The sequence below is a fragment of the Nansenia antarctica genome, assembly GCF_963989245.1.
Source record: "Nansenia antarctica genome assembly, chromosome: 13".
In the NCBI taxonomy this organism is placed as follows: domain Eukaryota; kingdom Metazoa; phylum Chordata; class Actinopteri; order Argentiniformes; family Microstomatidae; genus Nansenia; species Nansenia antarctica.
In genome coordinates this window covers 23436989-23449488 of record NC_137683.1, presented here as the reverse complement: position 1 = coordinate 23449488, position 12500 = coordinate 23436989, and the positions used below count along the sequence as shown (strand labels likewise).

General features: G+C 44.6%; 2 protein-coding genes across 2 annotated transcripts in view; one reads left to right on the top strand and one right to left on the bottom strand.

Annotated features, from left to right (window-relative positions):
- LOC308169437 (coagulation factor XIII A chain-like) overlaps nt 1-5775 on the bottom strand; it is a gene marked incomplete at both ends in the record, with an annotated part of 10948 nt that extends 5173 nt beyond the window's left edge. Inside the window, 6 exons of the mRNA XM_080544119.1 lie at nt 454-628; nt 1109-1216; nt 1426-1544; nt 1869-2120; nt 4353-4538; nt 5646-5775. Coding sequence (XP_080400245.1) covers nt 454-628; nt 1109-1216; nt 1426-1544; nt 1869-2120; nt 4353-4538; nt 5646-5775 — 970 coding nt within the window. The remainder of the gene's footprint in view (nt 1-453; nt 629-1108; nt 1217-1425; nt 1545-1868; nt 2121-4352; nt 4539-5645) is intronic.
- A 5893-nt stretch (nt 5776-11668) lies between these two features.
- The window catches only part of rreb1a (ras responsive element binding protein 1a), a gene marked incomplete at its 5' end in the record, with an annotated part of 41119 nt that continues 40287 nt past the window's right edge, over nt 11669-12500 (top strand). Inside the window, one exon of the mRNA XM_080544118.1 lies at nt 11669-11744. Coding sequence (XP_080400244.1) covers nt 11669-11744 — 76 coding nt within the window. The remainder of the gene's footprint in view (nt 11745-12500) is intronic.

Below are 12500 nucleotides of genomic sequence, written 5' to 3'. Positions count from 1 at the left end.
AACTTAACTAAAGTTGAACTAAACTAACTGGAGAATTAACATTATTCATCATGTGTCCTTTTAATTGGTTGTAGCGTTGCATACTGTGCCTATTCAGATAAGATACATACAGTACATCACAAATGTAGTTGTGTATTGTTTGTATTGTCACGGTTGACTCAGCCACAAAACAAATATTTATGTTACGGTACATGTGGGAATACGGTACATGTGGGAAAACTACGATTAGGGTTAGGTATTACGTCCACTTGGTACATGCTGGCATGTCTAACCCTACCCCTAACCCTAATCCTAACCCTAACCCTACCCCTAACCCTAACCCTAACCTTAACCGTAGCACCCTAGCACCTAACCCTAACCCTAGTTTTCCCACATGTACCGTAACATATATATACATATTTTTATTGAAACACATGATAAAAGTGATCTGAATCGCATGGTGCTCTCACTCACAGGTGGTTAACACCCCAGCGAACACCCAGCACTGGGCGAATTTTATGGGAATCCCTTTGGCAGCATATTCCAACAGGATATGACAGCTGCCTGTCCAGGATGTGGGCGAGCAGCCCAGACTGTAATCATCTGACCAGTTGCCCACCAGGACCCCATTGTCATCCTGGGTGTTCAGCTGCAGGGGCCACCCACGCCAACACGCAGGGGCAGGGGCAGGGGCAGGGGTGGGGGCAGGGGCAGGGGCAGGGGCAGGGGCAGGGGTGGGGGCGGGGGTGGGGGTGCCAACAGGTGGGGTGAAGAAAGAGAAAAGAGTGGAAAAAAACGACAGCAACTTAGAGACAAACTAAATGAGAGAACTACACTCAAACCACCTGGTCATATATACCAGACAATGAGATCAAACTGGAGGTAAGTACACTACATGACTACCATTCATAAATACAGTACATGACTACCATTCATAAATACAGTACATGACTACCATTCATAAATACAGTACATGACTACCATTCATGCTGACCTGAAATATCAATCAGGGTGATTCTGCAATAGAAGAGTGAATGTACATTTGCATTCCGCAGGGGGAATTAAGTGTGTGTGTGTGTGTGTGTGTGTGTGTGTGTGTGTGTGTGTGTGTGTGTGTGTGTGTACTCACCGAGGCAGAGGCCTTCCTGGTCACTTTGATTGGATCTCCCCGGTTGAATATGGGCATGTGGCACCGATCCATGATGTAGATACAAGCATCTAGAATACCCTTCTCAAACTACAAGAGAGAAGGAAATAGTTTAGAGTTGTACATGGGCAATGAAGTGTGTATGTGTGTGTGTGTGTGTGTGTGTGTGTGTGTGTGTGTGTGTGTGTGTGTGTGTGTGTGGGTGTGTTTAGGTGTGTGTGGGTGGGTGTGTGCGTGGGTGCGTTTGTGCGTGCGTGCATGCATGCGTGCATGTGTGTGTGTGTGTGTGTGTCGACTACCTGACCATAGCCCCAGGGCCTCCAAGAAATATTGCTTTCATCTCCTTGGTATATGGTTCCATACTCGTTCATCACATACTCCATCCTCTCACTCTCATTATTGAGGAACACAGTGTCTGCTACAGGAGGAGAAAGCACACAGAATAAAGTGTCACTCCTGAACCTACACTGTAGGCTACATCCACATTCAGCGACATCTATGTGTCTAGTCTAGTTCGTAAATACGCTCTGGAAATCTGCCACTGAGCCCTCAGAGCGCTCTGGTTTCAACTGAGATCAGTTGATTTCCGAATTGGTCAGGGAGCACCCCAGGTGCACTCCGGCGCTCTCAGGGCGTATTTACGACCGCACCCATTGACTCTGGTTTTACTTGACTAAAATTCCTATTCTATGATTCTAATTCTATCGCACGATTCTAATTCTGATTCTATAGCGGTACTCACCAGGCGACCAGGGGTTGAACAGCATGTAGAGGTCTGTGCTGGGATCCCTCTTCGTCCTCGTCATCCCTTGATTGGTAGCCACTGCTACGTAGCAGCGGAACTTCCCTACGATGGCGTTGGGTGCGGGGGTGATGCCCATCACAATCATATCACCTCGGTTCTCCACCACGCGTCCAGCCCAGGCCCCCCCGCCTGAATTGCCACACAAGGTCACGATGATGAAGGACCCTTTGGTGGCAGAGGGGTTGGCACCTAGGGGGGGGGGGGGCGGGGGGGGGGACGGGACGACGACGACACAGAGGACAAGTAGAACGTATCAGAAAATAAACCGTTCGATTTTTGGCATTTTTCGGAATTGAGCTTTTATCCAAAGAAATGTGTCTAATGTAAGTGAATCATCTATACAGATGATTGATGATATCAGTCATCGTGAGAAAAAAAAAATCTATGCTAGGACCAGGGGCCAGTGCCAGTCACAATGCGAGAAGAAGGAAGGATTAACATTTGTTTTAATGATTAATTATGATTATGATTTATTTTTATTTTTTATGTTATTAACAGTACAGGAACCGTACAGAGGGGTAGTGGGGGGTGAAGACGTCTTTAGAAGGGACAGTCCAGATGCAGCCTGAAGAGATAGGTATTCAGGTAATCTATGGCGGAAGATAGGTAATGATAGGTAGTGCACCCCTGCCTTCTACACAATAGACACTCGTGTCATTCACTTATTACTACCCTGGTGTAACTCATGGGTATGGGCATGGGCATTTACAGCTCTCCTTGTCTCCCAGTGTCCTGTCTGAATGAGCTCCTCACACACACCCTAGATCTCTGAACACACACACACACACACACACACACACACACACACACACACACACATACTCTAGATCTCTGAACCCACACCTGGGACACAACAACTGTGAATGGAATGCCTCCCTGCAATTTAATCTTTATTCGCAATTCATTTTTCTTTTTCTTTTCTTTTTAAATTTGTGAGAGAGAGCAGCTGGGTAAAAGGATGAAAAGGCAGGAGCAGGCAGTGTGTGGTTCGTAGGCAGCAGCACAACAGCTAGACACACACACACACACACACACACACGCACACACACACACACACACACACACACACACACACACACACACACACACACACTCACACACACATGCACTCTCTGCACAGTTTGAGTCGAGTTGTTTGATATTGGCATGTTCCAGGAAATTCAACTTTATAAAGAAAATGTAGTGTGTGACATTGCCTGACTGTATGTTTTTGTGCTCTGTTCAATAATAAAACAATAATAAAATACATTTTAAAAGCATATGAAGTCATCGCAGTTGGGGCACACAAACAACTTGAGTGAAGGCTTGTCAAGAAATAAAGAAAATGAGAAATGTGAAAAACTACTCTCCAATCTCTCAAATCTGTGGTTGTTCTGACTTTGTTTCACTGTGTGTGTGCATCATTCAGTTAGTTTCAGATAGTTCCAAATCAACCCCTCCACCACTACCTAGTTACTCTGTACTGTACTGTACATCTGAAAGGATTGTATAGGGATAATAAGTGACATAGTAACTACTCCACCTTGTGCTCTGATAGGTTTGGTGGGCTTTTAGCCATTACCTCTCCAATCTATTACTTATCCTAAAAGAGTACACATCTGAGGGGAGTTGACTTTGCATTTAGGATTCAAGTGGAAGAGCTTACCTTCCCCACCCAAACACCCAAACACCCACCCACACACCCACCCACCCACACACACACACACACACACACACACACACACACACACACACACACACACACACACACACACACACACACACACAACAGCTTGTCTTCTCTGAGTGTGATGTGACTGTGGGAATGTTGTTTTGTTTGCCTCATCTTCAAACGTTGTCAAGGGACCGTCTGCTAATTATCAGAGCTAATGATCTGATGAGTGTCTAATTGTTCAGTGGATGATTCTGATGACTCAGGCTCTTGATCAGTGTTACTGTAATAGGCAGGAGCTTCTGTTTGATCAGAAGGGGCACAGTGCACTCTCTGGGACACTGACCACGCCTCCCCTCTTCTGGGAGACAGCAATCAAGAGACAAAATAGCTAATGAGGATCCAAACAAGTGTGTGTGTGTGTGTGTGTGTGTGTGTGTGTGTGTCTAGTTGTTGTGCTGCTGCCTACGAACCACACACTGCCTCTACAGGTGGGGGGGTTGAATCCCAAGGCTGTTTATTTTACCTTTATTTTACCAGATAAAATGAATTGAGAACAAATTCTTGTTTACAATGATGATCTGGCCAAGAGGCCCCGGCAAGAATAAGGACAAAGATATAAACAGAAATACGGCGGGTCAACGCAAAACAATACATACAATACATTAGAACGTCTGTGTGTCTGTGGCCGTGTGTGTGTGTGTGTGTGTGTGTGTGTGTGTGTGTGTGTGTGTGTGTGTGTGTGTGTGTGTGGGAGTTGAGTAACTCACCAATGAGAAACTCGACCTGGACCTCGTCAACGTGGGGGTCGATTGGTCGACTGCAGGAGATGCCTATACAGAACTCCATCCCCCTGCGAACGATGAGGTGGTCGTTGTCATACCCGGCGGTGTAGTGAGTGTTCCTATTGTCCCGGATGAACATGTCCACACCGAGAACATCCAGGCCGCCTGAAGCTGAAGAAATGGCGGACAAAACAATGATGTTATTAAAGCCACACTCCGTATTTATGTACACATCCAATATAGTGTAGTACAGTATACTACATTACACTATACAGAAGCTTGACTGTGCCAATTTCAAACTAGGGACGATTAGTTGTCACGGAAACAATCAGCGATTGACATTCCTGTCGTCAATAAATCACAGAATTTCCTTTTTTAGCTTCTCTATCATTACTGATTCAACTCTTTTATTCATTTATCTATTATGTGTCTTTTTTTTTTTTTGTATCCCCCTTACTCTTTAAATCTTGCTGCTGTGAGAAAGTAATTTCCCCTCTGCGATAAATAAAGAACTTCAACTTCCAACTCAAACACTTTTTTCCCCCAGGGGGTAATCAGACAGAACCATGTCTATGTCTGTACGGGAGGACGTGTTCTTGCCATCAATGGAGGGGACCTGAGTTGCTTCCTCCACAGACCCTAGGCTAGCCTATCTGAGAAAGGTTTTTCTTTCGGGTTGTCAGCAGCATTGCCAGCCTGTTGGTGCCAGGGCTGGGCATATTTCAAACTCCCGGCCTCAGCAGGAACAGGAGCGGCTGAGCATTAAAAGGGACATTATTTCCCAGAGGGGCAACAGGAGCCGTTCCTAGCATCGACGGGGGCCAAAGGCACCGCACCGGCAGGTGCCAAAACGGACAGCTGCATCTTTAATCTTTGTTTAAACGCTGAGCGAGAAAAAGGTGTTTGGAGGACGTCAGGTCCATGGGTGAAAAGAGGAACGGTAATGAGGAGTTGAGGTGAGAAACTGCTTTTTTATTGACCACCTCTGACAGCTAAAGCTGGGCCGCAGAAGGCCTGTTGGCCTGAACTGTGCAAGTGTCACTTGAGAGGAAAAGGTGTTAAAAGGAAACACTGGTGAACAAACAGCTAACCGTTGTGGGTGTGATCTGAAGGACTACGTTGTATAACAGTGAGGGGATATTTCTTTTCATTTGTTGTGTTTTCTTCAGATTGGATGAAGATCCCCCCCCCCAATACTCACTCTCTCACACTCTCACACACACACACACACACACACACACACACACACACACACACACACACACAATTTGTACCTACCATGATCATCAAAAATCTCAGGGCCACGACCCGGCAGACCAAAGGACTCATACAATGGCAGGTCCGTTTCTGGTTCCTCTGCATTGCATGAAGGGATGGGGGTTCTGGTGCGCCCTATGTAGCTAGTCATGATGAGATCAGGGGTCAACAAGTCACACTGTCCTGCCATAGAGAAAGAGAGAAAGAAAACAGGATGAAATGGTCAGAAGAGAGAGGTGTAGCTTATCCACATACAGAAAATTGGGGATACAGAAAATTACCCGAAGGTCAATATTGGTAGAGAGAGAGAGAGAGACAGAGAGAGAGAGAGAGAGAGAGAGAGAGAGAGAAAGGCAGATTTCGCAATGTATCATCATATGAATTATTTGTAATTTCTTAGCAATTGTCTGTAAATAAACCAATATGAACCAATACTGTGTCCTGCATACATTAAAGCATGTGAAATACTCGTGAAGAATACCCACCAAATTAGTGTTTTTCAGAAAAGAAACATCAACATTATCCTGAAGGATGATGCAACAAGGGAACTATGGCATTTCATCAACACAATATGTGATACTGTTTTTGATTTTGATACAGCCATCAATAATCAAGAGTTAATGATACATCCCCACTTAAAAGTTTCAATTTATTGAGAAAATGCATGTTTTTCTGAAAAAAGAAACACTGTATAATTTAATTTATTTAATTAATTAATTAATTAAATTAAAATGTTGCCATTTAGCAGACGCTTTTATCCAAAGCAACTTACAATTACGAATTACAGGGACATTCCCCCTGGAGTAACTGAGGGCTAAGTGCCTTACCCAAGGGCACACTAGTAGTGGTGTGGCTTCAGGCGGGATTTTGAACTCACAACCTTCCGATCACAAGTCCAACTCACTATCCACTAGACCACCACTACCCCACGTATAACTATGAACACCGTACGCCATACCATAGAACAGTAGATAGGATTGAGATCAGGATGGAGTACTTATACAGTAGAACATCAATATTGTGAATGTAACTAATGTATTTTAGGGTGAATATTAACAACTTGCCGGGGGGGACTACAGCTGGAAATTAGCCATGTAGGCTAAAACTGCTCCATTTACTGCTTTACTGCTGTTCATTAATGGGGACTGTCCACGAAACTATAAACTAAAAAACTAAACTAAACTACATGGCAATATTGATGTTCCTCTCCAATCATTTACTTGTCACCTTCAGATTAACACATAATTGGTCTTTGGCTATATCTCAATACTCAATATATTATACACAATATTCACATCCTTCTCTCCTTTCCTTCTTCCAGTACCCCTGGCAGGGGAAGGTATTGGATCACAATCAAGCATAATAATTGCTTCCACCTTCCTGCCAAATCAGTGGTGTGGAGGAAAGGACACAAGGGAAGGAGGCAAAGTAGGACTCACATGGCCTTGGTCACAATGAACACAGAGTAGCTGCAGTTCTCTGACACGACACTTCACACAGTCATACATCTACATTTACTTTTACATTTTTGCCATTTAGCAGATGCATAAAGTACATTTGTCTAAAGTACCGGTAAGTGAATCATCTATACATCAGTCATCATATGAAAACGATCAATTCTAGGACCAGGGGCCATTGGCAGTAACAATGCTAGAAGCTTTTTTCTTTTCTCATCAATGACTACCAGACTGTAGCACTGTATGGTTTACACTGCATCATTAGAGATGGAGATATGTACAAGCAAGTCTTTTTCACAATGCCAACAAGTGGTACAGAAACCGTTCCAACTCACCTTGGTAGATCAGATGCTCAGGTCGAGATGCAGTTGGAGTTCAGAGTCACGCCAACGGTGGTCTAGTGTAGATCTTACCTTGTATTTATATACACTGATCAGTTCCTCCTCTCTAGTACCCACCCCTGGCAGCGCCCGCTCTCAACCCTGCCCAGTTAAGGGGAAGTTCCGAAACGACATGCTGACATTGCATTTTCAGCCGAGGTGACACCGACCTTAATGAAAACTGCTTGGAAATCATTTGGATTTTAATAAATCAGTGGTCGTATTTGCTAATATCTTGTGAATAGATGTACCCTGCACCTGTAAACAACATATCCACCAAAGGATGAGTGCAATATCTAAGAGGTCACGGTACCTTGAATTGGCATGGTATTTTGTGGGATGATCACAAAAATTGTTGAAATAGAAATAAAACATTTTGCTCATGTCATCTATTCTGTAAGGACATTACATTTGGATGTCATCTATTACATAAGGACATTATTTGGCTGCTATTAGCTGCAATGGCAGTTCAGTACTTCCAAGAAAGGTACTGAAAACTCTCACCTACTACAACATCAACTACAGTGACTAGACCACTTCATCATATCCTCATTGTTTTGATTTGTTAGTTACTGGACCCACTTTTAGACCTACTCGTATCCATAGTGACCCCTTTGTTACATTTACATTTACATTTTTGACATTTAGCAGACACCTTTGTCCAAAGACACTTAAGTTGCAACAAATACTTTGTCTAAGTAAGTGTCTATCCATCAGTTATAGCAACAACAAAAAAGTAATCTGAGCTTGGGCCAGGAGCCAATGGCAGTCATAATGTAAGAAGAATGTCTTGACCAAGACACTAGTACAAGTGTCCTTCTTCCCCCATTTCGCAGAAGGTCACAGTGACAACACTGATACTGTGGAGCCTGTTGCAGTTCCTCATTAAAGTGTTGCTGTGCTCCAGATTCAGCAGAAAGCCTCCACACCGGGTCAGAGAGACCCATCTACAGCAGGTCACTGCTGACTAGACAGTGACTTTTGTTTGCTTGGTACAAAGCAACCAAGAGTTAGTAGTGTCACTCTGTATTCAAGAAGCTGAGACTCTAATACTAGACCAAGAGAAGTCATGACTGGAACAGCCCCAATAAGCCTATAACCTGTGTGGTTCTGATATATACAATTATTATGTCAAAACAAAACACACATTGTACAGTGACATCATTCAAAGTCGGACCCAACAGGGTATGCAGGACAGGTTGTTTTTTTTCCAGCCCAGCACTGGCACAACTGCTTCAACTGTTCAACTCATCATCAAGCCCTTTATCTATTGAATCAGGTGTGTTGGGGCTGATGAACCAGGTGTGTTATTGGATCAGGCATGTTGGGGCATCACTCACTGGCCCTTCAGCCCACAGATCCACCGGCCCACCGGGGATTCTCGGTGCTCAAGCTGGCCAGTACGCTACTGCCTGGAACCAAAGCCTGGGCAGCAGCATGTCAGAATCAGAATCAGAATCAGAATTCTTTTTCTTGCCAAGTATATTTGCACATACAGGAAATTGACTTGGTATAGTTGGTGCATAGGACATAAAGACACTTGCAACAATACAATTTAAAAATAAATAAAAGAATGTAACAAACAACACTATATAAGCAAACATTGTTTAAGACAATGACAGAAAGGGGCAGTAGAAGTCCCAGAGGAAAGTCCCACGTGGGTCCCTAGGACAAGGGTTGAGGAATATTGTGTACTGATCAGTGTTATCCTCATAATGTTCCTGACCACTAGAGGGCATGAGTGATACGGTTACTCAAAGAGGGTACCTGTATGTGTTGTGTTGTCATGGCAACCCTTGAGTTGGAGAGAAGAGTACCCTTATCCAACCCCAGAATTTGCCCTCTATTGAATTGTTTAGTTATTTCCCTGTGTTTGTCCCTGAGTTTGGTATTCACTGCAGTTTGCTATAAATATAGCTCTGAATTATTTGTCATTTCTTATCAATTGTCTGTATTATATAAATAAACCAATATGAACCAATACTTTATCCTGCATGCATTAAAGCGTGTGAAATACTCATACAGAATACCCATCAATTAGTGTATTATTATTGAATTGTTTAGTTATTTCCTGGTGTAAGAACCATGAGTTTGGTATTCATTTGCATAAATGCTCTAAATACACCTTTTCTCAGTGTCATCACAATACATGAAGCACAAGCTCTAGCTCTAGTGTTGATCTGCTTATTTAGATCTTTCTGCTGTGTGTGTTGTGTTCTTATAACCTGTAAGGGGAACTGATGAGGATCAAAACTATGAATGACTTGCTTCGTCAAAATGAGGAATTATTTAAAAGATTTGTGTTCACCCGCTGGTGTTATTGTCATGCCATGTATGAAACAAACACAATTAATCAAATAGAAATAGAATATAATTATTGTTTGCCTGAGGGTAAATGATAATACATTGCATTCGGAGCACCTTTCTAGGGACCCAGGGATGCTTTACAGACAAAAACAACCAAAACACAAAATAAATAGACAATCAAGAAGTAAAACAAAAATCTAAGTTGAAAAATATATTGTAGGCCTATAAATTCAGCACATACTCTCAACATCAGTTGTGATAAACGTATCACAGTTGATCACAGTTGTGAATTGAATGAACGACGGTGAACTCAGGTAAAAACGAGAGGTGGTGTGGTCTGTGAATTTATGTCAACAAAACTTGGTGTACAGACACTGCTATCATTGAGAGTCATTGCTCTGCCAATCTGGAATGCATGATGATCAAGTGTAGGCCGTTTTACCTGCCCAGAGAGTTTACTGCAATTGTTATCAAATATCCAGATGCTAATGCTAAGCGAGCAATGAAAGAACTGCATGCTGCCATTAGCAAACAACAAACTGTACACCTGGACGGAGCCTTCATTATTGCAGGGGATTTCAATCATTCTAACCTGGGGACTGTACTCCCCAAATTCCACCAACATATCTCCTGCCCTACCAGAGGTGACAAAACTCTAGATCATGTTTATACAAACATAGCTGAGGGCTATAAAGCCATTCCCCTCCCCCACATGGGACAACCTGACCACGTCTCATTGTTCCCACTCCCCAAGTACACATCACTGTGAAACCGACAATGAGGACAGTTAAAATCTAGCCAGAGGAAGCCGACTCTACACCGCAGCACCAGTTCCATACCAAGGACTGGCCTGTGCTCAAGGCTCAGGCTACTCGGGACCACCGCACATTGATTTATATATACTTCTTCTGTTCTGGACTATATCAACACATGCGCCGATGACAGTGTCGCCACCCACAAACGGATAAGAACTTTCCCCCCACGAGAAGCCTTGGATGAACAGTGAGGTCCGTTCACGGCTGAAGGTAAGTGACGCCGGTTTCAGACGACACAGAGGCCTATAGCTCAGCCAGGGCTAATCTGAAGAGGGGGGGAGCATCAGGTAGACCAAGCTCAACCACAAACTGTGGATCGAGGAGCACTTCCAGAGCAACTCTGACCCCTGTCGTATGTGGCCTATCCAGATCACAGACACCAGCACAGCGTCCGAGCTCAACCATTCTACGCTCACTTCATCAATGTCAAGCCCCCCCCCCCCCCCCCGGGGCGCTTAGGTGGCGTAGCGGTTTAAGCGTTGACCATGTCCCCCGTTCGATTCTGGCGGGGACATATCCTGCATGTCATCCCTCCTCTCTCTCTCTCAACCATCCTTCCTGTCTAAATCTTCACTCTATCTGTCAATAAAATGAAAAATATGAGTGGGACTGCCCCACTCAGAAAAATAAATAAAAATAAAAAGTCAAGCCCCCCCTAAGACGACCAGCCCCTCACGCTCACCAATGTCTACTATGCACTGAGCAAGGTGAATGTAGGGAAAGCTGCTGGCCCTGTGTGCAGTTGTCCCCACGTGCTTCAAGTCAAGAACCATTGTTTCAGCGTCTTCGAGTCCCTGAAAAGTGCCTTTTAAATATAATTCATTATTATTAGTATTATTATTGTGCCAGTGCCAAAGAATACTCTGCCGCAGCGGGACTGATTGACTTCCGTCCTGTTGCGGTCACCCCTATCATCGTGAAGTGCTTGGAGAGGTTGGTCCTGGCCCTCTTAAAAACTCACCTAGCCCCCACACTAGACCCCCCACCAGTTCGCCTACTGCAAGAACAGGTCAAGGCAGGATGCCATCTCCACAGCACTTCACTCCACCCTGACCCACCTAGATAGAAGCAACACTTACGCAAGGATGCTGTTCATTGACTTCAGCTCGGCATTCAACACCATCATCCCCTCCAAGCTGGTTACCAAACTCAGTGACCTTGGTATCAGCATATCCCTCTGCAACTGGACCCTAGACTTCCTGACCAACAGACCCCAGCTGTGTGCTGAGCCCTCTCCTCCCTCTTCACCTACAACTGTGGGATGAAGTCACAGATAAGATAAGTCACAATGACACGTTGGCCCACAGGGAGGAGATCCAGCAACAGGTGGTGTGGTGTGCCAACAACAACTTGGTCCGCAACACCAAGAAGACCAAGGAGGTCATTGTGGATAGAAAAACTAAGGGCTGCGCACACACCCAACATCTACCATCAATGAGATGGAGGGGGAGCGTGTCCCCAACTTCAAGTTCCTGGGTGTATACTTCCTGAGGAGATTGAAGAAAGCCCAGCTGTCTCCCAGGATTCTGGCCAACTTCTACCGGTGCACCATTGAGAGCATCCTAACCAACTGCATCACAGTGTGGTATGGAAACTGAAACGGGTGGTGGAAATTGCCCAACGCATCATCTGCACCAAACTCCCTACCATCGAGTCACTCCAGGCAGACCATTGCTGGTGGAGAGCGGTAAGCATCATTAAGAACCGCACCCCAGCCACGGTCTGTTTGATCCCCTACCATCTAAGAGACTAAAGAAGTACAGAATTCCCTGGTCCCGTACCAGCAGGCTCCAGAACATCTTTCACACAGCTGTCACTCTGATGAACAATACCCCCCCCCCCCACCACCACACTCCGATGAACAATCCCGCCCCGCCCCCCCCCCCCCCCCAACATGAGGTACACTGACTCCCAGTC